This window comes from Epinephelus lanceolatus, chromosome 22 (genome assembly GCF_041903045.1).
Source record: "Epinephelus lanceolatus isolate andai-2023 chromosome 22, ASM4190304v1, whole genome shotgun sequence".
NCBI classification, from domain to species: domain Eukaryota; kingdom Metazoa; phylum Chordata; class Actinopteri; order Perciformes; family Serranidae; genus Epinephelus; species Epinephelus lanceolatus.
The window spans coordinates 6,217,196-6,244,413 of NC_135755.1; the positions used below are offsets into that span (position 1 = coordinate 6,217,196).

The 27,218-nt window shown below is 42.9% G+C and overlaps 1 protein-coding gene across 2 annotated transcripts; it reads left to right on the forward strand.

The window, feature by feature from the left end:
* The first annotated feature begins 2,935 nt into the window (after positions 1–2,935).
* otud4 (OTU deubiquitinase 4) lies at positions 2,936–27,198 on the forward strand. Of its 2 annotated transcripts, none has more exons than XM_078163777.1 (21): positions 2,936–3,371; positions 6,566–6,649; positions 7,931–7,981; positions 8,112–8,158; positions 9,458–9,530; positions 10,350–10,431; positions 11,223–11,385; positions 11,865–11,913; positions 12,005–12,107; positions 12,727–12,791; positions 12,886–12,983; positions 13,532–13,629; positions 13,741–13,906; positions 14,086–14,218; positions 14,441–14,506; positions 16,095–16,935; positions 19,498–20,301; positions 20,521–20,561; positions 22,481–23,138; positions 23,340–23,416; positions 26,068–27,198. In XM_078163777.1, the coding sequence occupies exons 1-21, from the start codon at positions 3,231–3,233 to the stop codon at positions 26,545–26,547; spliced, it is 4,320 nt and encodes a 1,439-aa protein (XP_078019903.1). In that variant the 5' UTR covers positions 2,936–3,230; the 3' UTR covers positions 26,548–27,198. The 2 variants fall into 2 exon arrangements, with proteins under 2 accessions (XP_078019903.1, XP_033465247.2); XM_033609356.2 differs by having other exon boundaries at positions 2,937–3,371; positions 16,092–16,935.
* Positions 27,199–27,218: the final 20 nt, after the last annotated feature.

The following is a 27,218-nucleotide window of genomic DNA, read 5'->3' on the forward strand; positions in this document are numbered from 1 at the left end:
CTCTCTTTATTTTCTTTATACATATTTGATGAGCGCTGTCTGAGGAAGACTTTGGATTTTCTCTGTAATTATTATTTATTATATGATAAATTAAGATCTTGAGATTTTTATAGGTCTCCATGGCGGCAAGCAGACGGTGTGTGCATTGGCTGGGAGCAGCTCGGGGCTCAGCGAATCATCAGGCAGCATGAAAAACATGCCGCACGCACAAAGGTCATTGTATCCTGTGTTATAGAGGAGAGGAGAGGAGAGGAAGAGTATGGAGGGAGGAAGAGGAGATGTAAAACGGGGGAGGTGAAGAAGGACAGAAGCCGAGAGGAGGAAGTGAAAAGGAGAGAGAGCAGGTCAAAAGGATTCTTGATAAAAGAGGAGGAGGGGATGAAGGTCTAAAGGTCAAAGGTCAAGGCCTAAAGGACAAGAGAGATGACGTCATGTGCACTTCAGGAACAGTTAGCTACAACTGATGATGTCATGTCAGTATTCATACACAGTCACAAACATCCAGCGTCAGCAGATAATTCTCCATAAATACTCTGCACTGTATCCACCTTGTTCCTCGCCCCCGTCGCACCTTGTGTGAATATGGGCGCAACTTCTGGCGCCGAACCTGTACCGCCATTTTCCCATTTTAATGGTACAGTAATCCAAAGCAAGTGGGAAATAAAATATGTGAAACACACCACCGGTTACACCTCAGACGGTATGACGTGATCATAATTCTGTCACTGCTGACCAACACATCCTCACTCCGACCCCGTCACGTATTGACGTTTGGTCGTGGACTCTCCACGTCCACACACGACGTCCAAGGTACCCTGGGTGTGTTGGTTGTTGACGTTCTGGGACGCCGTGTCAAGTTCTGCCTGTTACATGCATTGTCTTCTTTCAAAATACACTGTCTGTTTATCTGGACACATTTTCCCCACAAATACAACCTGCTAACGTTATTAGCACAAGCCTATGGCATTTTACATTGTATAAATTAGCCTAGCAGCTAGCGAACTTTTCCTTTTCTCATATAAAACCAGGGACAACAGCAACATTTAACAAAGGTAACGTTACAAAATTCAGCTCCGTTACAGCTCACAAGGTTCACTGACAAAACAACTGTCTTATACTAAACATTTTTACAAACAAATACAACATGCTAACGTTATTAGCACAAGCCTATGGCATTTTACATTGTATAAATTAGCCTAGCAGCTAGAAGACTTTTCCTCTGCTCATATGAAGCCAGGATAAATCACACACAAGACTTAAAATGATATTTTGTGGAGGCTTTATTGTCTTCACAATTTATTGTTTCTTATCTGTGAAATTAAAGTAAATAAAAGCTTTGTTTCCACTGAGGGAAATGGTGTCAGTGTTTCTGTGTCCCTGCGACATGTAGTTGCATTTCTTTGGAGGTGCATGTCAGGATACAGCCTGGGATCTACATCAACGCAGTCGTATGAATCCCGCGTTAGTGTGTCTTGTATTATTTTTACTAACAGTCAAAGATCTGCGCCCCCTGCTGGTAGACTTTTTGAGTCCCTAATAACACAGTGAGCAACAGCTGGAGATCAGAGGATGCACATCACACACAGTGTTCGCCAACACCCTCTCTGCCTCTTAGCACTCTGCAGGACTGAAAATCAATATGTGCTGTGTGAGACAGGAAGAGATGGAGGAACCACAGACTGAGGGCCGGAAACAGCAGAGAGAGGGAGGGAAGAGTTCAGCTGGGTCACTGAAGGGTGGGGAACAGGAAGGAGGCTCCCCAGAGGGACTGATGGAGGAGTAAAAGTATTGGTTAATAGAAGACACTTAAAGTATCCAAAGTAAAAGTACTTGTGAGTCTATATAGTGTCAGATATCTATTGATCTGTACTATTAGACTGTATCTGATCACTCAGTCAAACGTCGGATTTTGACGACTTCAGAGTGAGGCCGGGCCTTTGTTTTATGGGTGGCGTGGTGTGGCATCTTGGCCAAGGGACTACGGATGAAAAACAGCTTTTTGGCGAATTCTGGCATTTTCATACCATGTGTTTTTATTGATTTGCACTGTCCCTACTTAACTAAACTAAACTCAATCGCTCTGACCAGCACCTCCAAGTGTCTAACTTCGTCCTACCAATGGTCCAAACCTCAAAATTAGTCTCTTTAATAACATTTAAGATGCAATTTGCACATTTGAGAAGCTGAAACCATGAAAACAAAGTTACTATGAGATCTAATCTTTTGCGTCCTTTTCCCCTCATGTATGACTGTATATTTAAGTACACAACCTGCACATATTTGCTCAACATGTCTGACTGAAAACCTTTTTTCCACTTAGAATTAACAAAACTACCAAAGTGTATAAGTCTTCACAGAAAACTGTTATTTCAGTCATTTTTTTTTTTTTTATTGTGCTCCAGTTTCCGGTCCCCTTGCAGCGTGACGCAGCCTACAGTGGGCGGTGTCCTGACGTGTTTTTTTTTTTTTTTTTTCCCACACTTGTTTTTTTCCTCTGATCCACCACGTGGAGCTCGGGATTTCGCGGGATTTTCCCTGCACGTGACAATCTGTGACTGCAGCGCAAAGTCAAACACACACCACCACAAAGGGTGGGTGAGGTGTCATGTAATATGAGTTCTTAAAACGGATTCTTTATTAATTGATCCTAGTGTTGAGGTATCACGATGCTTTTATTTTGATAGCAAATACCAGGGATGTGATTCTGTCATGGTTGATTTTATTTTGAAAAACGGGAAAGGAAGGTGTTGAATAAAGCCCGATGTAATTTATCTTCTTTATAGAAATTATTTTTATATTTAAAGCTTTGAACATTCGTTGTATTTTATTCAGGTTGCGGTTTATTCTGAACAAAATTCATCACATTTTTTTACGTTGTTGAAAAACCGGAAACGTTGTAACGCGCGCTGTCTAACTTGACACCGTAGAAGAAGAAGGGGGCGTGTTGCTAGTTGTTAGCCTGGCTGCTAACTGCGGGCTAAAGTTGACCGTACTACTTTCACTTTCTGACCGTGCCTGGGATGAGTCGGGCTTCCTGGAAAACGAAACTAGACGCTGTCATTGCTGTGTTTGACACTCGCTGGATCATAGATGTAGATATTTAACACTCTTCGGCGCCGATATTTACAACTTGTAGCCGGTGGCGTCTTAAAGATTGAACCACTGCACCGTCACACACGCAGGTAGCGTTGTTTCACCAGCTAGCTTTTAGCGGTTAGCCCCCCGCTAGCATGGACAGCGGCGGAAGCATGCAGGGTAATGAGGAGAGGGGGGCAGAGAAACTAATGGATTCCTACTTGAAATCAATCGGTTTGCATCGGAAGAAGATCGCCAAGGACGGGTCGTGCTTGTTTCGGGCTGTCGCCGAGCAGGTAAAGTGATAAAACTTGTGGGAAAAGCTAGTTTGAAACTAACGTTAGCTTGTTGGGCACAGGTGAAGAGCTGGGCTTGGTCGGTTTGTTGTGCTCATGCAGGGCAGCAAGTGTGTGGTCATGTTAGCCGGATGAAAGTTAGCTTAACTATGAAGGTTGACAGCATGTTTCAAAAGCTGACAGTTAACATTTATTAACTTTAATCACTGAAACACTTTAATTTGAGTCTTTTCTAAATTGGCTTTTGAATGTAACGTAGCTGAAGCGGTATGGGGAAAGTTATGTAAAGTAACAGGGTTGTCAGCGGGTTTTAAAAGCTAAAACATTTCTTAACTTCAGTCTAAAACACTTAAAGTTGTAACTTTTCCAATTTGAGGTTTGTATGTAATGTCGATAAAGATGTACGAAACAAAGTTTGCTTAGTATCAAGGTTGTCAGCGCAGTTTAAAACAGTAAACATTTATAAACTTTAATCTCTAAAACATTTACATTTGTGACATTTCTAAATGGACTTATGAATATAATGTAAAGCTGTGTGAATAAAAGGAGTAAGTTGTCAACAGTTTAAAAGTTAACCGTAAATATGAGCAAACTTTAATCTCTTAAACAATTAAATTTGTATATTTTCCAATCTGACTCCTGAATGCAACACAGCTAAAGGTTTATGGGACAAAATAGCTTAAGTAAGAAGGCTATCAGCAGACTTTAAAAGCTAACAGTAAACATTTATAACCTTTTTAATATTTAAAACACTTAAATTTAGATTTAAAACACTGTGTGGATCAAAGTTACTTAAAGTTACAAGGTTGTACAGTTAATATTTAGGGATGCACAATATTGGATTTTTTGCTAATATATAACGACTCATTTGACCGATAACTAATCTCGATATACCTTCTTTATTCTCCACCTTATTTTAGTGATCAAGTCTCTTCTTTAGAGGAATTAACATCGTATTACGTATGTACACTCATATCGTGACAGCCCACCAGCAGATGGAGGCATGAAATATCGTACTTTTTAATGTATGCAATATTTATTTATTGTGCAAATTAAGAAAAAAAAGTTTGCTCATTTTGATGTTTCATTCTAAAGCCAGTATCATGTTATCATGCATCCCTATTAACATTTATAAACTTTAACGTCTAAAACACTTAAATTTGTAACTTCTCTAAATTTATTTCTGAATGTAACGTAATGCTGTACGGATCGAAGGTAGTGGGTGGAGTTCAGGAGCTAACGTTAACGTTTATAATCTGTAATCAAAACACTTAAATTTATAACTTTTTTTAATTGACTTCTGAATTTACGGTAGATAAAGCTGGATGGATAAAAGTTGGCTCAAGTTAAGTTAGCTTAAGGTTGTCAGCAGGCTTCAAAAGATAACAGTAACTATTTATATACTTTAATCTCTAAAACAACAAACTTTCTAAATTGATTTCTGGATGTAACGTAAAGCTGTTTAGATTAAAGTTAGCTTTAATAATAGTTATAGTAATAATAGTAGCTTTAATAGGTAGTCAGTGCAGTTCAAATGCCAGCAGTAAACATTTATACACTTAAATCTCTGGACACTTAAATTTGTAACTTTTTTAAATTGACTCCTGAATGTAACGTAGCTAAAGCTGTAAAAGTGAGTTTAAGTAACCAGGTTGTCAGCAGAGTTCAGAAGCTAACAGTTAATATTTATAATTTTCAAAATAACTAGATTTATAATTCTTATAAATGAGTTATGAATGTAATGTAAAGCTGGATTGGTAAATGTTAGCTTAAGTAAGAAGACTATTGCTGGAGTTTAAAAGCTAACAGTAAACATTTAAAGTAAACTTTAATATCCAAGACGCTTAAATTTGTGACTTCTTTAAATTGAGTTCTGAATTTACTGTAGATAAAGCTAAACGTTAACTTAAGTAACAATGTTGTCAGCGCAGTTCCAAAGCTGACAGTAACCATATATGAACTTAAATCTTAAAAACACTTAAATTTGTAACTTTTCTATAAAAGTTCTGAACGACTGTCAATAAAGCTGTATGGAAAAAAGTTGGCCCAAGTAACGAGGTTGTCAGTGGATTTCAGAAGCTAACGGTAAATATTTATAAACTATAATCTCTAAAACGGTTAAATTCCTATCTTTTCTAAATTTACTTCTGAATGTAACGTTTTTCAAAGCTAAAGGTCAAAATTTTTAAACTCTTATCTCTTAACACTTAAATTTACAACTTTTCAAAATGAATTTCTGAATGTAACATTAAGTTGTTTAGATAATTTAGCTTCAATAAAAGGTTGTCGGTGGATTTCAAAGGCTAACAGTAAACATTCATAAACTTTAACCTTTAAAATACTTCAATGTGTAACATTTGTAAAGTGGCCTCTAAAGATAACGTAGATAAAGCTGTATGGATGGAAGTAGCTTGAGTAACATCGTTGTCAACAGAGGTCAAGAGCTAACAGGAAACATTTCTAAACTTTAATCGCTAAAACACTTAATTTAGAAAAGTTACGAATTTGACTTCTGAATGTAACGTAAAGCTGTACTGATAAAAGTTAGCTTAAGGAACAAAGCTGTCAGCAGACTGTAAAACAGCTTTATGAGTGTAACCTACAGGCCCATAAAGTCTTAAAATGTCTTAAATTAAGTTCTAATAATGTAAGGTCTTAAAAAGTCTTAAAATCAGATATGATGGGTCTTAAATATTTTCAGTCACATTACCGCGAAAATTCCTCCAGCCTGACTGACGGAAGAATTGCAATAATAAGTAGCATTTGTGACAGTGATAAGATTTTGTTTTCGTTTTACATGAAACACGTTAAACTCACCCAAATTGTTGTTGTTTTTCCTTACTGGTCATTTTGAACTGACATCACTTGGAAAGAGTACTTACATAGGTTTGGTCTCAAATTTAATATAAGGTGGTATTAAAAAGGTCTTAAAAAGTCGTACATTTAACGTGGTTGTATCCGTAGACACCCTGGTGACGTGCGTAAAGCTGTATTGATAAAAGATAGCTTAAGTGGCTCATGAGGTTTTCAGCACATTTATAAACTTTAATCTTCAGGACACTTAAATTTGTAGCTTTGTAAAGTTTACTTATTAATTTAAGGTAGATAAATATGCATGAATAAAAGTTAGCTTACATACTACTACTTTGTTTGAATATTACAGTGTGTTGGTGTTGACCTTTGACCCCGTTTAGGTGCTGCACTGCCAAAGTCTTCACACTAAAGTTCGGGCCAAGTGTGTGGAGTTCCTGAGGAAGAACAGAGAGAGCTATGAAGCGGTATGTACACTGTGACTCACACCTGATCAGGCAGGTCTCTCTGATGTCATTAAATAGTTTTATTTTGAATTGGAGGAGGATGTTTTGTTATGTTGAACTATAGGTAATTTTGGTAGAATGCTGTGAACCAACTCTAGGCAATTATACAGCCTAGTATTAAAATGAGTCCCTGATTCAGACCAAAGGAGACAACGCACCCTAAGTTATTGTAAGTAATTGAATATCTTTGGGTTTTGGACTATTGGCAAAAAGCCGGACAATTTACAGATGTCATCTTGGATTTTAGGAAATTTCTCACTATTTTCTGACATTTAAAAGAACAAAAGGAGATGAATCTATAGGAAATAATATCGTTATTCTGCTCTTTGTTAAATGTTTTGTAGGAACATATTGTGTTGGAAAATAACTATAAAGGAGCATAACTGAACAAATCCAAGGGACTCTTAGTGATAGCAGCAGTTTAAAAGCTCCTCCCTGTGAATCAGCAGAGTCTCAAGCAACTGATCATGAGATTCAGAGGTTACTGTGAGACGTAATCGATCGTCGATCAGGGATAAATGTAGAAATCACAGATGGTGCTGTAGCTGGTGAGGTGGCATGGCAGGTTTGTGTGACTTGTTTCATAACTGAGGTTGAGAGTGAACTGAAAGTAAAAGCTCTCGTGGTTGTTTTATGATGGTGATATAATCGCACCGCCTGAGCTCGTTCTACAGCCTGGCATTACTACATCTCCCAGAATGCAGTTCAGTCTCTGGCAGAGCAGGACAGAGCAGGGCTGTGAGCTGGCTGGTGTTATTCTATATTTTCCTTGTCGTCCATGATCAGACTGAAACTAACAACGTGTCAGTACTTACTGACTTCCACCTCAAGCTCACTGGGTCTTAATAAAGACAAAGATCTTTTAAAAATCAAATCATGAGTTTATACTTTTATTTAAAATGAATGAATGAATAAATAATTTGTTTTAGCTAATGTTTAAAGTTGGGACGAAACACATGTCTGCATACATGCAGCTCTGAAATGACAAATAATTGTAGCTTTTAACACACGAGATCGGTTTGTTTTTAACTTTTACAAAGTGAATTTGAAACTGCTGAGTAAATATCTTTTTAAAAAATGTTTAGAATTTAAGAAAGCGTGCATTATTTCTGTGTTCTTACTACACTAACTGTTTCTCTGAAGATTCAAAGTGAAGTTACTTACTGTGTTGAAGACTTCAAAGCCGAGACTTGAGACAAACTGGACTTTAAATACTAACGTTGTCCCTTTGCTGTGTTGCAGTTTATCGAAGGTGACTTTGAGGATTACCTGTTCAAGCTCCAGGACCCGCAGGTAACACAGAATCAGTGACTCTGGTTTATTTACTGAAATATTTTATGTTCTTGTGTTCGCTCTGTTTACTGGAGCTGTTTGTTGATGTATGAATAACTGATGTCACTTCTTTGGGCTTTGTGTTTTTCAGCAGTGGGTGGGCGAGGTGGAGATCAACGCGCTGGCCGTCATGTACAAGTAAGAGTTGTGTAGAAAAAGTTTGAATGAATGAAAGTAGAAATAGTGATTTTTCTTATGTGGCTTCACATGAGACGGGATGTTGAGGTGCAACTGTTGACTGGATCATGTTTGGCCATGATCGTGGAGACGTTCCTGATTGTAGCCACATGAACCAGCTGACCTGCAGCTGAGAATGAAACTATATCAGATGAATCAGATATTGGCTCATGTTGATTTCGACGGCGGCAACACATCTTAAAAAAAATTGGGTGAGGGCCGTGGTTACCATCGTGTAGCATCCCCTCTTCTTTTAGCAACAGTCTGGGAAGTGAGGACACCAGTTGTTGGAGTTTTGGGAAGAGGAATCAATTAATGGCTCCTTTTACACTGCCAGCTTTTCGGCGAATGTTGGGCCATTTTGTTGGTAAGCTGTGAGCGTTTAGACACACAGAGGCGGATTGGCAAGTTGATCCGAGGTGCCCAATTTTCCGCCTCGTAGGGTAGACATATTGGTGGAACCTTTTTGGTTTAAACAGACCGAGGCGGCCTTCCACAACGGGAGGGGCTGTTGATGACTTGTGGGAGGAGCTGTTGATGACGCCGCATGTGCGAGCCACTGGCGGTGGATAAACAGGAAACAGCTGATAGCAGGAATTAGCGAGCAACTAGTAGCAAGAGGGAAACGCAAACCTGACAGACACTGTAAAGATGAGCAACTGGGGAGACAAGGAATTGCGCGCCCTCCTTGCCCTCGCAAACGAAGAGGCCATTAACCGTCAGATGACGGGGACGGTGAAGGACGGGCCGACTTACAAGAGAATCACAGAAGGACTGACCAGCCGTGGCTTCCCTCCCACGTCACTGTTTACGTCACACTCTGAGCTACATGTTTTGTTACTTGCTCACGCCCCCATTGCCCCAAAAAAGGCACATTCTGTATAAACAAAAGTAGGCAGGCGGCATTTTGCTGCACTCCCCGATTTTGTTTTTATACTGCCAATGCTGAAAAAAGACTGATTGGGCTTTCCTTATGATGCACCAAATGTTTTCTAGTGGTGAAGGGTCTGGACTGCAGAAATATTAGTCGGTTAAACCAATTAGTGCTTCATTCATGCACAAGGCCGTTTTACATTCATATCATATGCTGTTTATGTTCTGCTGTGAATGAAATATGTGTTTATGAGATTTGCAAATAATAGCATTCTTTTTTTATTTACGTTTTACACAGCGTCCAAACTTTACTGGATATAGGGTTGCACTTACTGTGATGTTTCTAATCCTCTCTCTGTACGTGTGAATGTGTTCGTCTCTCTGTAGGAGAGATTTCCTGATCTACCAGGAGCCAGGTAAACCAGCCGTCAACATCACAGACAACAACTTCAAGGACAAGGTGAGACTTTGACTGTTTCTGTCTTTCTGTCCCCACAGTCCATTAGTTCAGCTGCAGGTTGTTTAAAGTTGTTATTTATATTTCCCATCAACTGTTTTTTAAGTGGTGAGTTTGGAGAATTGTTTTTATTCATAAAATTACTTTGGGATTAAATGTTTCCCTCTTGAAAGAGAACACACTAAGGGTGCTCTCAGACCTAGAGTCGTCTCCTTTGGTCTGAATCAGGGACTCATGTTGTCACAAAGTTGTATAATTGCCTAGAGTTGGTTCGTGTTCTCATGGCAGCATTTACAAGAGGACCAGATCAAATGGCTTGTGTGAGAAAGCTGCTCTTGATTGGTCAGAATTTCCATGTGGGAAAAATCCAGGAAGTAAACCCAACGTTGAAGAAGAGTACACTTGCAAGATAAATGTGACACTTTCTAATGTCACAATGGAGGGACAACTACACAGGTTGATTTTAGCGCTGCTCATTGTAACATGTTCGTGCTCATGTTTAACCCAAAGAATGTGTCATGTGACTGCAGTTGGTTCGTTTGTAACCGGACCGAGACCACCTCTTCAAGAAGGTCTCGGTCCGGTTGTTTTGGTGCACACCTGAGTGTGATCGCTGTGTTCACACCTAACTTGAGTTAGATTGAACTGAACCAAACAGGGCAGGTGTGAAAGCCCCCTTATTTACTGAGAACCCAGTTTATTAGGTACAGGCTGCAAAAAAATGTTATTTTAATGCGGAATTAGCAGTTGTTTTTTTTTTCCCAGAAACTATTTAAAACCAATATGTTATATGTTCAACAACATTTTGTTTCTCTCTCTCAGGTGCGGTTGTGTTTTCTGAACGGGAATCACTACGACAGTGTGTATCCCATCAGCCACATCAAGGACACTGCTCTCTGCCAGTGTGAGTGTTTGAGATTAAACTCAGAAATCGTGAAATGTTCTTGAACTGAGACTATACTGAATATGATACCAGCACCAAAGTGCTGTAAAGTTTGATTCATATACACATTAAACACATGTTAAACACACATTACACGTTAAACACACATTAAACACACGTTACACATTAAACACACGTTAAACACGTTACACATTAAACACACATTAAACACATGTTAAACACGTTAAACACACATTAAACGTGTTTGAAATTGTCTTTATTAAGACAAGTTCACAAATCAGCTTCGCTATAACTCGCAGCATTCACAGACAAACACTTGTCTTTATCTGGACACATTTTCCCCACAAATACAACATGCTAACATTATTAGCACAAGCCTATGGTATTTTACATTGTATAAATTAGCCTAGCAGCTAGCAGAGGTTTCCTCTGCTCATATGAAGCCAGGATAAATCACACACAGGACTTAAAATGCTATTTTTGTGGAGGCTTTATTGTCTTCACAATTTATTGTTTCTTATCTGTTAAATTAAAGTAAATACAAGTTTTGTTTCCACTGAGGGAAATGGTTTCAGCTTACAGAAACAGACAGGAACTAAATCCGGCTTTAAACAGAAAGAGGAGCATTTATATTTTTGACAGTATTGAAAATCACACAGTCAGGATTTCTAAATACCCTGGTTTTGTCTTTGTGGGGCAGAATGATCGTGCACTCCTATAGGTCGTGTCTTTCAATGTCTCATCAGTGAACTGAACCATCCTGACTGTGCATGTCCTTCTGTGTCTGTCAGCCATCTTGTACGAGCTGCTGTATGAAGGAGTGTTTAAAGTGGACCGCAGCTGTCTGGGTCCGTGCCAGCGGACTGGTCGATCCACTGATCTCCTGAGTGACGACAGCATGAACGCCTGCGTCAGCAGCGACGAGTCCGACCTGGACGCTGGAGAGGCGCTCTGGTAGGAAACTTCCCCTGAACCTTGAAAAAGGGTTTCTATTTGAATAATAACTCCCATGTGCTGTACATACTGAACAGAGTCTACTTGTGTGTTCACACTGAATGTGAAGGAAATCTTTGCGTCACGTTACTTGTGTTAGTTCAGCCGCTGGAGTGTTTTGTGGAGTACAATGTAGAGCTGTCCAGCTAATTTGGTTTACCGTGAAGTAGAAGCGATAGCTGGAATCAAGTGATGTGAACACGATTGTCACACTGTCACATCACCACCTCGCTCCTGTAGTTTACACAATAACAGACCAGTGTACATCACATTTCGCAACTCAACAAAAGAAGTTACACAAGTCACAAATATATATTTTCAGAACTTGTCATGTAGCACTGTGGCTTTGCTCACTTTACTTCTCTTACTGAAGGAAAAGATCTGAATATTTCTTCCACCACTGGAGAAAAAAACGAATGATTTGTGTTTTTATGATTCAGGGTGGAAAATGGAACGAGCACAACGGCTGCAAGAAACCACAGCTACAGGGTAACAATCAAACTCCTGACCTGTACACACCTGCTACACCACCTTTGTTATTTTATCACTGATTAACTCTGTGTGTGTGTGTGTGTGACAGGGTCGCGGGCGTGGTCGGCACCTGCCTGAGCGGGTGAGACGTTCACTGAACCCGACTCTGCTCAGAAACATAGAGTACGACGTCTGGCACAAGACCAAGAGAGGTAACACACACACACACATTGTCTCTATTCAAACACAAAGTTCTGCTCAGTCAAACAGCTGATTAATTGATTAGTTAATTCACACAAAATGTATCAATCAGTAAAAATCAATGCTGCTGTCGCAGAGCATGACCAATTTCCCACATTTTAGTTTGACGAACTGAAGCACAGGTCTGTAGATACGAGCAGGTCAAGTCAAATTTAAAAGGCAAGAGAGACACAGTGGTGTGAAAAGCAGCAGAGTCATCAAGTTCAGTGGAACCTCGCTGGCCACTTTATTAGGTACACCTTGCTAGTTCTTGGTGTCATAGACATGTTCAAAGTCTCTTAAATCACCTTTCTTCATCACTCTGATGCTCAGTTTGAACTTCAGCAGCTCGTCTTCACCATGTCTGCATGACTAAATGAGTTGCTGCCACGTGATTGGCTGATTGTGTTAAGGAGCAGTTGAACAGGTGTACCTAATAAAGTGGCCGGTGAGTGTGTAATAAATCACATTAAAATATATAAATCAGTCTGACAGAGAGGTGAGGGAGAGGTAGAGTAGTGTGAACTGCGGGTGAAGAATTAATCCGTCATAAAGAGAATAAATGATTAAAATATTTTCTTTTTATTTCAGCTCAACAGAAGATGGATTATTGTATCGCTGCTGGGATGCAGTTCACTGTCGGAGACCGCTGCCAGGTGTGTGTGTGTGCACGATGTGTTCAGGGTCGTCTGTAAAGTCCTGTTTCCTCCGGTGCATTTTGAAGATTTGTTTACACGGTGTGACCTGCAGGTTCGTCTTGATGGACGGAGCTACAGCGCAACCGTCAAGGAGGTTCCTCCCAACAACGGCCCAGTGACTGTGCACATAGAAGAACTGGGAAGCAGGAAGTAGGTCTCACACACACACACACACACACACACACACACACACACACACTACACTGTAGGCTTTTCTGTTTGTACATCCTCCTCTCCTCAAGTCTTGGTCCCTCCCACATGTGAGCGCAGGAGGTGAGGAAGAGACGTGAGGAGAGGAGTCAAGGCAGCAGGCATTTAACAGAATAAGACAGAGTGAGCCGTCATTTTTAAGTGACATAAAGTACATTCATTCATTCATTCATGGTCATGGGGAGGTGGAGCCTATCCCAGCTGACGCTGGGCGAGAGGCAGGGTTCACCCTGGACAGGTCTCCAGACTATCGCAGGGCTGACACATAGACACAGACAACCATTCACACTCACATTCACACCTACGGACAATTTAGAGTCACCAGTTAACCTGCATGTCTTTGGACTGTGGGAGGAAGCTGGAGTACCTGGAGGAAACCCACACTGACACGGGGAGAACATGCAGACTCCACACAGAAGCCCATCTTTAACACAAGAACACATTTGAGGTTCTTGTACTTACGCACTCGGTTACTGTCCTGTGTGCAGACAGGTTTCACTGTGGAGTCTGCGTCCTCTCAGCGATGAGAGCAGCTGGAGTACTGTGGTCAACAGAGACAAGAGGCTCAGCAACGGACACGGAGGAGGTGGACACACACACACACACACACACACTCGCACACACGCACAGTATCGACTAAACACACATTCACAAACTCTTAAAATAAACAAACTAATGACGCCTCTGTCTCCATCAGAGTGGGAGGAGAAGGGTAAAGGCAGAGGCAGGGGGAAACACGTCCCAGCATCCTCCTCCTCTGTTGCCCCGGCGACAGCACCGGGCTCCAGCGGGCGTGTGCAGAAGCAGCACTCCTGGCCTCCGCAGGCCACCGCAGAGGAGCAGGGAGGAGCGAAGGCCACCAGGTTAGTGTGTTTGTAGTCTACAAGACGCTCAGGTAACAACTGTGTGCATGCAGGGAAAGTTAATGTACAGATTTCTTCAGAACTAAAAGCAGACGACGCTGCGCCAGGCTTCTTAATTTGGCTTCTTACTTTGAGTGTGTGTGAGGCGGCCTAACAGCTGTTTATATATTCCTTTATAGGAAGTCGGTGAGCTTGGTTGAGCGTGCTTTCGGTGTGACGGAGGAGCACCTTTTAGCCAAAGAGGAGGAGGAGAGGAACGTGGCGTTGGTGGAGATCCAGCTCAGAGACGAATACAGCTTCCCTGCCCTCGGGGTGAGTTCAAGGCCACTGATGATGTGGTGTACGTCATTGTGTGTCATGATTACATCACCAACATACAGGAAGAGGCGACGACATGAAGACACGTCTGTGTGCTTCTTCAATTCCTGTTCGTTTTGAAAGCTGCTCCTCTGTTCTGCAAACGAGACAGAAGCTACATGTGTCCGCAGTGAGTCGGGATGTTTTTGTCTTTTCTTAAGTATGTTTGTTTTTCAGGCTGGGATCCAGGGTGATGGAGGGAAGAAGAAGGGAGGAGAGAAGAGACACAAGAGCAGCAAGACGGTGCGTTCATTCATGGCATCTGTTAAACTACACAGAATTTAAACATACAAGTACAACTCTAGAAATGCCTCCTGTTGTCCAAGTAAGAGGCCGTGCACAGGACGCGTTTTTTTTGTGCCTTCAGATTTATTGTTTTCAATGTAGACGAGCGGCAGGCACGCTCAGACACCACAGCGCTCCCGCGTTAAGGTGCAGACACACCAAACCGACATCAAAGAACTAGCAGCGACGAAAGCCAACTGTTGCGTCGCCTCACGTCGCCTCACGTCGCCTCACGTCGCCCTGTGTCAGTTGCATTTGAACACACTACACGGACTACATCCGACGGCCAAGTAGCACGTACGTTCTGCGCCTGCGTGAGAGAGAGCGGAGTGAGAGAGTGGTACATCCTGTCAGCCGAGGGGTTTCCTATCTGTGCAGCCGAGCACCTCCACGGACTATTACATCCAGACGGTCCCGGTGTTTCCTCCTCAGGCTCCACTTCACTCAGCTGCCCGAGAAACCCGCTGCGTCTTCCCACTTTAACCTGAATAACAAACCAGGGCTTGGTGCTCCGGTTGGATCCAAACGGAGAGCCGGGGCTAGCTCAGAGACTAGCGGAGGCTAACTGGCTGTGCTTCCCTCCGGTCATGCTCCCAGCTAGCTCCGGTTTGTTATTCAGGTTAAAGTGTGAAGAAGCAGCGGGTCTGTGGGGCAGCTGAGTGAAGTGGAGCCTGAGGAGGAAGCACCTGTTTCACTACAGGCAGATTCACTCGCTACAGGGGCGAGGAAATAAAACCTGAACAGCCAATCAGAGTGATCTCTCTCACCAACAAGCTCCGCCGCTGATTCAACATGCTCACCGACGGCCCGACTTTGGTCGACGGCCGACTGTCGGCTTGGTGTGTCAGGGCCTTTACTGAGCGCCTGTTTTTCAGGGCGTGACGTCTGCACTCTGAGATAAACATCAGTGTAACGTTTAGTTTCATTCATACTCACAAATGGTAATTAAAGCTGTTGTAATCTAGCTGGTTATTGAAGTGTTGCGGTTTCCATATTAGGGCTGCCTCCTGATAGTCGACCAGAGAGGTCATGAGTCAGCAAGATTTCATTGGTCGCTTAGTCGCAGAGAAAACATGAAACTCAATCAGGAGCTGTGCCTTGTCAAAATAAATCAACACCTATATGACTGGACCATGTAGGAATTTACTTTGAAAGGACAGACACAGGAAGTGTCCACGCTCAGCAGTCAGACAGGAGTCAGGTTAACTTCCAGGGCTGGTACCTGCGGTTATTCCACAGGCTAGTTAATAACATGTCGGGCAGGAAATCCAAAGTGTGGGATCATTTTGAGAAGGTGAAGGACGAACCCAAGGTGATATGTAAACTCATCTTCATTGGTCGACTACAAACATGACGTATCATCTGAAACATGGAAGTAGCTACATGCCCATTAGCCCACAGCGTGAAATATACCAAATGGTGCCAGTAAAAACATTTTGGTGCTTGAAGCTGTGAACACGACTTTGTTTGACGAGAAGAAAACTCCTCAGTGAACGCTGCACATCATTTTAATAGATTTCATATGTCCTCCGTGTTTTTACAGAAGAGTCCTGTTGAAGACGTCCGAGCGCCGTCCCCCTCTGCTCCTGGAGAAAGACCCAAATCCTCCACACCACCACCTGCATCCACTGCTGCTGCTGCTACTGCACCTACTGCAAATACTACTACACCCACCACCCCCACCCTCCCTGCTGCTAAACCTCCTGCTGCTCCGTCTGCGACGTCTGACTCTAGTAATCCAGCGTGGCTGAGCTCCATCAAGGCCGCGGCGCCCAACATGAACACGACTGCTGCTCCTGCAGCGTCCACATCCAGCCTCCCACTCACCTGTGCTGCCTCCACTGTTAAAACAAACACACCTTCTTATGCTGCTGCACCAAGTTCTCCTGCTGCTGCTGCTGCTGCTCCTGCTGCTGCTGCTGCTGCTGCTCCTGCTGCTGCTGCTGCTGCTGCTGCTGCTCCTGCTGTTCCTGCTGCTGCTGCTGCTGCTGCTGCTGCTGCTGCTGCTGCCTCGAGCACCAAGCCTCCTGTAACGGGTGGTGCTGTACCTCCCTCCGTCCCATCCTCTGCCACTCTCTTCTCCTTAGTCACCCCTTCTCTCCCCGCGGCTTCATCTCCCCCCACTCCCAGCGCCCTCTCCTCATCTTCTCCTCCCCCCGCCTCCTCTTCCTCTCTCCCTCCTAAATCATCCACCTCCCCTCCTCCTCCTTCACTGCCACCTCCCACTTTCATTGCTCCCATTGCTCCCTCTCCCTCCTCTCTCCCCCGCTCCTCCCCGCCTGTCTCCTCTCTCCCACACTCCCCCAGTCCGCCCTCCTTCTCCTCCTCATCCTCTCCCATCCATCAGGCTGCTAAAGTCCCCGAGGCTCCCGCAGTTTCAGCACAAAGTAAGAATCTGTTCAGTCAGACTTCATTTTTCAAACTGGTGTTTCTACTGTGGAGTAAAGACGTTTGAGTTGTACATTTTTACACTGATGTCATCAGTACGCACTGTTAAAGCCTTCACACACTGAGTCCGAAACTTTCGTCAGTCATTAACAGTTTCAGAGCAGGCTCGATTTTCTGTGTTTGTTGCGTCCGTTAGAGCCTTCAGAGACGTTTGACCGAGAATCACTGAAGAAAATGTGGCGGCGGGACACAGCTGCGACAAGACAGAGGAACAGGGCACGCAGAATCGTTTCATGGGTCAGTTAGTAACATTCAGGTGGATGATGATGATGAGGAGGAGGATGTGGACCGCACACAGAATGAGGAGGACAGCTCCACCTCTTCATGCAGCTGCAGCGCCAAATGAAAGACAGAGAGGGAGTGATGACAGATAAATAACTCCAGTGGAGAGAGGCAAAGGAGGAAATGCGTCATATCATTTTGTCTCGTAGTGGGAATTTTCGTAACGCGTAGTACGGAAGAGTATTGCATTCACTTGACAAATAAAAAAGCCCTGTTTTTCTGTGAAATTTTTTCTGTTTTTTTTTTTTGTTTTTCGGAGTATTCGGAGTAATTTACTTATTTTTCTGATTTTTTTTTTTTTTTTGGTGCAATTTTTTTCCTTGTTTTTCTGAGTATTTTTTTCTGTTTTTTGAGTAATTTATTTATTTATTTATTTATTTATTTATTTTTTTGTCCCTTTTTTTTTTTTTTTTTTTTTTTGGTGTAATGTTTTCTGTTTTTCATGGTAATTTTTTTCTGTTTTTCGGGGTATTTTTTTTCCTGAACGAGGAGATGAGATACTTCAAAGTCTCGCAAGAAGCTCCCACCTGGCACCTGCAAGTGACACCTGCATCCATGGTGACTCCTGCTCATGGATGTATTTTGCATCTGTGCTCCTGCTCCTCGACAATTTCAACTACGGGATCAATAAGGGTAAGGCACGTAATTAGTTACACACAGGGTATGATAATCTAGCTATGTTTTCCACTGCATCCTTCTAGTGTAGGCCTATCGCTCAGTGTATCAGGTTAGGTTAGTAACAGGTTGTAACAGCGTTAGCTGACAAACGTGTGTGGGCGTGATTTCAGTTGTCAGGTAACGTTAAGCTAACAGTTTTTTTTCATCATGCTGGACATTGTTACTCATCACAAATTTCTCAGGTAACGCTGTTACAACCTGTTACTAACCTAACCTGTTACACTGAGCGATAGGCCTACACTAGAAGGATGCAGTGGAAAACATAGCTAGATTATCATACCCTGTGTGTAACTAATTACGTGCCTTACCCTTATTGATCCCGTAGTTGAAATTGTCTAGGAGCAGGAGCATGAATGTTTTGGCCTTTAGGTTTCTGTGCGTCGTGATTTTTTTCAGATGACGGATTACACAAATGGTCTCAGTGTGCAAAGGGTTAAGGCCCGAACATATTCGGGCAGAACGTACGCGGAACGGACTCTGCAGAGGTCTGCGCGGACTCAAAGCAGACGTCCGCAAGCCCTGTGCGCACAAAGCTCAGATTTTATGACCGCGCGGACTCCGCTCCGCGCACCAGTGAGTACTCTGCATGTATTTTTCACATTGTGGGGATTTTTCACAGACATTTTTACAGGAAACTACAACGCGGAAGTGTGCTGGACTATGAAAGCCCGAATGACTGCGGACATTCCTCGCGGAGTCCGCTCCGCTAATAGTACGCCCAAGTATGTTCGGGCTTTAAGTCTTTTAACTGAAGTTGTGAATTCTTGTCTGGGGCGAGGTTGTCTTCTGTCACAGGGCAAGTTTATTAGTTTAGTTAAAAAACATAAAAGCGTAGGACAACTCTTTTTCTCAGAGCCGAATCATCATCAACAACTGTCTGTGAACGCACAGTTTCTTCGGTTTTGATTCAGTTTGATTCAGTAGAACTTTATTTATCATGAAGGAAAGTAACCAGGATTCACAACCAGTAACAGCCAGACATCCAGTGGGTTTTCCAGGTCAGGGGCACTCACTGGGCCCAGTTTAGAACAATAGAGTATTACATATCTGACAGAATATACAAACATACAAGACAGAAGTGTTTTCGAGGAGCAGAAGCAAAAAACAGTGCTTAATAGAGTAACAATAGGAGCACAAGAGTCACTAACAACGAGAAGCAGTGTTGCACATGGCTGAGAAGAGGATATCGCAGATATCGAAGAATAATATTGTACAAGATATAAGTTGTTCCACCATCAGCCTTTTTGTCTGCGGGGGAAGGTAGCCGCAAAGAACTGACGTTGTTGCTCTGTGGTACCTGGGGATAGCTGCTCATAGCTACCAGGGAAAAGAATGATGCTATCCTTCTACCGTTTTGGTTGCGCAGTGGTTTCGCACCTCCTTTTTGCGAGGTCGATAGGGAACTAATCTAAACGCAGATGTTGTCATTTTTCTGTGGACGTTTCATCGCTCAATCAACGATGAAATAAAGTAAAAAAGCTTCTCTGTTTCCACATGAATCACCTCTTCTTTGTCTCTCCATGTCTTCTCTCTTTCATCAGGTTCTTTGCCAAATATTGGAGGAGCTCAGACTCAGTCTCAGATTCATCCTCCTGTGGCTCTGCCCCAAAACCAGAGCCAGATCTCTGCACCTCAGACTCGAACCAAGCCCTCATTAACCCAAGTTGAGAATCAAACCCAGCCCTCTCCGCACCAAACCACCCAGGATCTGACGCCTGAGATACAGGCCGAAGCCCCGTCCTGTCAGCCTCAGTCCCACGCTGCAGTGACCTCTCTGCCGCAGACCCAGATCCAGCCGTCTGACCTCCAGACCTCCCTCCCTCAGGCCTCTGTCTCTCACCCCCAGCCCCAATTACACCCACAGTCTCAGTCTGAGGTGGCCCAGGTCCAGTCCTCCTCCTACCCTTGCACCTCTCAGGTCTCACTTCCTGCCTCTGTGCAGCTGTCTGTCACCCATCCTCACCCCCAAGTCCAGCTTGCCCAGCCTCCTCACCCCTCTCAGGTCCCACATCCCTCCCTGTCTCTCTCCACCTCCCAGACCCCCAACACCCAGAACCAAACAGAGGCTCCATCACCTCCCGTTCAGCACCCTCAGCCTCACCCTGAGTCACCGGCTCATGTTCCCACCCAGCTGCCACACCCTCCCTATCCCCCTCATCACCCCCAGCTCCAGTCTGCACCTCCTCTCCCTCACCCCCCAACCATCCCAGGCACCATACCCCTGCAGCAGCTGTCCCAGCTCTACCAGGACCCCCTGTACCCCGGATTCCCTATGGGAGAGAAGGGCGACATGGCTCCGACTCCTTCCTACTCCTGCAGCAAATCAGGAGACGACCTGCCAAAAGGTAAGCTGGGAGACAGACTTTATAGCAGGACTCCAGCTAATTATTATTTCATTATCGATAAATCTGACAATGATTTTGTCTTCAAATGTTTTTTTATTTAAACAACAGTCAAAGATACAAAGTTTTCCAGTTTATCATCCAGATGCCAACACCAACGCGCACAAGGGGATATTTGATTTGATATTTTGTGATCAGTGCTTTATTTGTCTTCCTCTGCAGACGTCAACATCTTGAAGTTTTTCTTCAACTTGGGTGTCAAGGTAAGACAGATGTTAAAACTCAAACAAAGCAGGTTCCATATCAGTGCATTGTTATTGTCTTTAGTCCAGTCAGGACCATTTTAGTTAAAGAAAACTTTACTTCCATTTCCATTATATTTGGCAGTACAGTTCTGTTCCATGGCCTCTCTGCCCTTCCACACGCCTACGCGGAAAGCCTAAAGCGGGATTTATACTTGTGCGTCGGCTCTATACAGAGCCTACGCATGTCGCCTACGCTGTTGTCACTCTGCAGTTACACCTCCAAAACACTAGTGGGCAGTGGGGATTCGGTGAAGTGCTGTAAAGGTTTAGTTGATTCAAACACACATTAAACACACATTAAACATAGCTTAATAGAGACAGTTTCAAACACAAGTACACAAATCAGCTTCACTGTAACTCACAGCATTCACAGACAAACACTTGTCTTTATCTGGACACATTTCCCCCACAATACAACATGCTAACGTTATTAGCGCAAGTCTATGGCATTTTACATTGTATAAATTAGCCTGGCAGCTAACAGACTTTTCCTCTGCTCATATGAAGCCAGGGACAACAGCAACAATTAACAAAGGTAACGTTACAAAATTCAGCTCCATTACGTTAAACACACAAACACACATTAAACACATATTACATGTTAAACACACGTTACACATTAAACACACATTAAACACACGTTAAACACACATTAAACACACGTTACACGTTAAACACACATTAAACACGTGTTTGAAATTGTCTTTATTAAGACAAATTCACAAATCAGCTTCACTATAACTCGCAGCATTCACAGTCAAACACTTGTCTTAATCTCGACACATTTTCCCCACAAATACAACATGCTAACGTTATTAGGACAAGCCTATGGCATTTTACATTGTATAAATTAGCCTAGCGGCTAGCAGAGATTTCCTCTGCTCATATGAAGCCAGGATAAATCACACACAAGACTTAAAATGCTATTTTTGTGGAGGCTTTATTGTCTTCACAATTTATTGTTTCTTATCTGTGAAAAATGGTGGAAAAATGCACATTTTGAATCCGCTGTGTACATGTCCAAAGAATGTTTCTGAAACCCAAATAATGTCTGCATATCCCACAAGTCTTAACCTGAAAATGCTTCATTTGGAAAATCCAAACAGTTTATGCATCAGAATACTGTCAAATTCTGAACAATAATTGGCCTGTAAACAAAGTCATTGATTCAGATGGAAGGTGAACAATGGACATAAACTGAATAGCACACCTCCTGGTCCACTGGATCAGGTTTACATTGTTGCTTTTTTTTTTTTTTTTTTAATTGAATTTGCATTGAAGTAAGAAGAAGGAAGTGGACAAACAAAATAAAATATTTGGTGTTAAATTTAACAAAAGAAATCAGATTTTACTTCATTTCCACAACCAAAAGTTTGACAGTGTTTAAACTTGTGTTTTGTTATTTATCGGCTGACATGCTGTGTTGTCAGGCTGTAGTTTATGATCATATCTGATTTTATCAGTCTTATACAGTAGAAAAAATTAAGTTCTTAAAGTTTTTGGAAATATGCTCATTCGCACTGCTTGCTAACGTAGCTTAGCATAAAGACTTGAAATAGGAGGGGAAACGATAAGCCAGGCTCTGTCTGAAGGTAACAGTAAATCCACCAGCACCTCTAATATTCTCTTAGTAACAGGTTGTATCTGCATCAGAACAGAAGCATAAAATGACTGCTTGCTGTTTTATGGGAGGTTATGTGCCAGATCTTTTCTTGGTTGGACCGGAAACCTCCTGGAGTCCTCACTAGTTGCCTGGCAACTGGGCCGGGCCGAGCATATTTCCCAAAATGTTGAACTCTTTCTTTAAATCTTTGTATTGGTGCCAAAAGCAGGAAGTAACCATCATTTACTTATTGCTTCTGCTCTCGTCTCTGCAGGCCTACTCCATGCCCATGTTCCCCCCCTACTTGTACCTACTCCCGCTGCAGCAGGCCCATGCCATGCACCCCAAGCTCCCCTCCCGCTCGCCCTCCCCCACCCCCCACTACCCTCCCTCCAACCCCCCTGCCAGGCACCAGGAGGTGTACCCACACCCCCAGTACCCCCCGACTTCAGCATCAATGCCACCTCAGTATAACCACCAAGCCCCACTCGCAGAGCCCCCCCATCCCAGTGAACCCTCCTTTAACCAGGCCGGGTACCCCGTCACCCAGCCTCCACCCCACAGGATGTCCTGCTCCTCGCTGCCATGGCAACAGCCACCCCCTCCCAGAAACCCCAGCTACCCAGTTGGGTATCCCACTGCAAATCCACCATATCGGGCTCCCCCACCGTTGTCTCAGGGCTACCACTCAGGTCAAGGCCCGGGACACCTGCTGTACCCTCAGTACCCCCCCACCTCGCTGGGATACCCGCCTTCATCCTCCCCTGAAGAGCTCCAGGTGAGCCAGGCGCCGATGGAGCATCATCAGGCTGCAAATGTGGACACGATACCCAGCCAAGGACTGAGCAGAGTCCCTGGTTCTCTGGAGAGTCCTGCGCCTGCTAACGTGGCTAATGCTAACAGCAACAGACCAGTGGTGGTTCCTGGTTTTGGTGCGTAAACAGTTTTTATTTTAGTGTTTTTATCACCTCTAAAATAAAGTGTTACGAGAATTTTAAATATACTTAAAAAATCAATCAAACCTTTTTATGTTGGGTGTAAATCATTAACACATAGCAATCAGGAATTCTGGGTAATGAAGGCCTTACATTTCTTAGCACAGCTTTTAATATGAAGTGTTTCTTTCCCATCAGCCCTCAAGAAGGAGCAGGCAGACAGTTTGACCAGAGCGGTGCTGCTGGTGGACCCGCCACTCAACAACACACCCATAGTACGGAACACACACACACACACACACACACACACACACACACACAAAAACCAACTAAACTTGGTTCAGAGCCAACATGGACTCTCTCATCAAGATGAGAAGTAAGTTAATGAAATCTGGGGAAAACGTCCAGATAAATAAATGGCGTTAGGCATGGGTAGAGGAGATAGGCTGGTGCAAAGAAAGTAAGGGAACCAGGTGCATGTTTCTGCACATTGTGCTCACGTAAATTGATGTATGCAACCAGCGGCAAGAAAGTCCTATCACAGCATGACTTAGACCACGGTCATAAAGCCGCTGTACGTGCAATAAAGCACGTAACGCGTTTACTGGGCGCTGCAGTCACCGCTGACATACTGGCATAGATGACAGATTGTGTTGTCACCTAGAAAGTACACGTGTGCTTCTTCATCGCAGAACATGGTTTGTTGATCTTGCAGCCCCTTGTGAATCTGTGCAAAAAGTTAGCGGAAGATAAAATTGCGCTAACAAAACTGTTGCTCTCCAGGCAGATGTCCAGTTATGTTATAACGCAATGCATAGCACCTCAGGTGACCAATGGCTAAGCCACGCCCCCTCCACTCACTCGGACAAACTATCAACATTCAGTGCCCGGCGCTATGGCAGGTGTCACAGTACATGGCATTTCACAGGAGGCAACTGATGATTTTTGGGGACTTAATGATCAGATGTCATTGAGAAGTAACCAAAAGGGCCTAAACTACGCATTGGAGGGATATATTCATCATTTTATTGTTGAGAAGGTCGATGAAAAGCTTAAATTACAAGCCAAAATTTACAGGTCACAGTGTACGCTTGTGAACCGCATCTGGTTGCCGTCGCCATCAAAGACAACAAGTTAAAGTGCCACTGAAGTTAAGGTTTTTGGCTCAGAATATGAGAAAAGGATAACGGCCTTTTTACCATCTTTACCAAGAGTGTCTCTCCGTTAGTTTGGTGCTACAGTATTTACACTGAATCATTCAGCATAACGTTTGCCAACCTTTGTTATCTCTGCAATTACAGATAAGTTAATGAAGCTAAGCTCCAGAAGTTAACGTTAGCTTAACTAGAGCCCTTTGGACGACAGCTAACAATGATGTACGATCACCAAAGTACAAAACTAGAACAAAATAGGCTAATGAACTCCCAGCAAACAAGGTGACATGATGAACAACACAGCTAGGAGCTAACGTTAGGCTAACTTTAGCTAATGTTAGCTAGAGATGTTGAAGATAACTTTATATTTCTTTCCAGCAAAGTGACAATATGTTGCCTCAAACACTATGTTGACTTACCTTAGAACAGATGTAGACATCATTGTTAATCTTATTCACGTTGAGTTGATGTTGTGGTCTAACGTTACCACACAACTTTATCCAAAGGAGACACTTTTCTCGGTTGAGATGTGGTTTAAAGTGTAAAAAATACACCTGGTCGCCCAGCCTCTCAGGATACCTTGTGTCAGAGTTGCATGTACCCCATGCACACCGTTTGACCATTTTTTGCTCCAAGTCTTTTTATTTATATTTGTACGTAGAGAAATAGTGTAAATAGGGTAAATTCAAAGGCATTGATGATTAGAAATAATACAAATATAAACATAAACACGGAACAATATTACTGTACCATTCGACAACCTAGTATTGATTGAGTTTGTTTGCACCCACTTGTATTACATGCATCATGTACATATCGTACATATTTTATAGGAATAAATAAAAGTGATACAGTTAGAATAATAATAAGAAAAATAATAATAATTAATTAAAACAAAACAGCATGATAAACAAGTAAACAAAAGAAAATCAGCAAGTGATTGAGAGTGGTCCTTATGGGTTTCAAATTATGCATAATACAGGATCAGTCATATAGAACACCAATATTAGTGACATCTTCTTTGTCTATATAACTCAAAAAAGGTTTCCATGTAGCATGAAATGTTTGAATACATCCTCTTGTAGAGTAACGAATCTTCTCTAGTACCAAATGGTGTAGAAGGTCATTGACCCACATCTTAAAGGTTCGGGGAAGTTTCTCCTTCCACTTAAAAAGTATTAATCGCCTAGCTATAAGAGATGCGAAAGCTATCGTATTCTTTGCCTGGCGGCTAAGGTGAGTGTCTTGTGGAGTTATTCCAAATATGGCAGTAATGGCAGAAAGTTCAATAGGTACTTGTAAAACATCTGAAAAAGTTTTAAACGTTTGACCATTTTTAAACTTCAAATCTCAGAAAAAGCTCATAAAACCGAACAAAACTGACTTTCTGTAATGCATTTCAATGGACGTCCAGGCAGAGAATGTCCGAGTGTATGGGAATGGCTATACGCACTGTGATTGGCTCATCGCGTTTGAGGGCGGGGCTTACCCATAGGTCAATTGTAGTATTTGTAGGAGTAGTAAAACTGTTACAGTAATTGTAACCTGTGTAGTAGTGGTATATTAGTGCTTGTGGTAACGTTTGTAGGAGTAGTAGTAATTGTACATTTACTATAGCAGTCACAGTGTTGTAGTTACCTATGTGGTAGTAGTAATATATTACCTGTAGTTACATTTGTTTTGTTGAAACATGAATGTAGTAGCTGTAATAAAAACAGTAACACATTGTAGTAGTTACAGTGGTATTTATATATACATATGCTCTCTCTCAGATCACACTGGTTTCAAACCCTGATGTCAAGGATGTCTCCATGGCAACCATGAAGCCCAGCAGCACCCCTGGCTCTCCATCGCCTTATGATATAATTTCCAAGACGACCGTCTCCGGTGACAACAACCTCACCCGTGGTTACCGGGGCCACCAAAAACCACTTAATCCCCCCAACACGTACGTCCCGCGGGGGCAGCCGGAACCCAGCCAGGTGGGTTACATGGCAACTGTTGCCATGGCAGAGTCTCTGTCTGTGGGCTGCAGCACGGAGGACGACTGGGAGGGATTCAAACCGACAACCTTTAACCACAGAGGGTCGAGGAGGAATCAGAGAGGAGGAGGAGGTGGGAGAGGGAGGGGTGGCCATGATTCAGGGAGGGGGGGGCCCAGGAGGAGACATGGAGGAGAGGCAGGGGTGGGGTTTAACTACGTCCAGTTTAGCTCCTCCCACCGGGGGAGGGGCCGGGAGAGGGGATACTAGCCATCAGCCGATGCAGAGAGGAGAAGACACTGGAGGCTGATTGGTTTCCCCCCCAAAATTAAGAACTATCTCTTTAACAGGAAGTCAGATGTCTGACTCTATAGCATCCCTCAAACGCAGCACAACTGAAAGCTTAGCATGTCGATAAAGCATTAGACATTTTCCAGCACTTAAAAAAAAAAAGCATCAACCAAGTTTAGCCAGCACCTCTGTTAGCACTGTGAGCTAAAAGCAAAGTGATTAAAGCAACAAAAATGTATTGTAAAATTTAATTTGAGAACAGCTTTAAGAGTTGTATCGCTGCTGTGAAACTACAGCAATCTGTGTTGGACTCTGGTAGAGTCGGACAACAAATACAAGCTGCGTGGACTTTATTTCTTTAGATGTTTTGTCTTTTAATTGTCCGTCTGTCCTGTTGCTTCTGGTCTCCTTTAGTGTGTTTGTCTAGTTTCTTCTTCTCTGGGTTTATTTTTCTTTCTCGTTCTGATTGATCAACTCAAAACTCTAGAGATTCAGTGCCTTACGTTTGCCACATTTCACCGTCTTACTTCCTTTTCTTCTGAGTTTGAGAAACTGCTGTACAGAACAAAAGGCTGTTGTTGTCTGTGTTGGATTTTTCTATTGCGGTTGAATAAATAAAACTTAAGTTCAGATGATCTCTCACTTTGTAT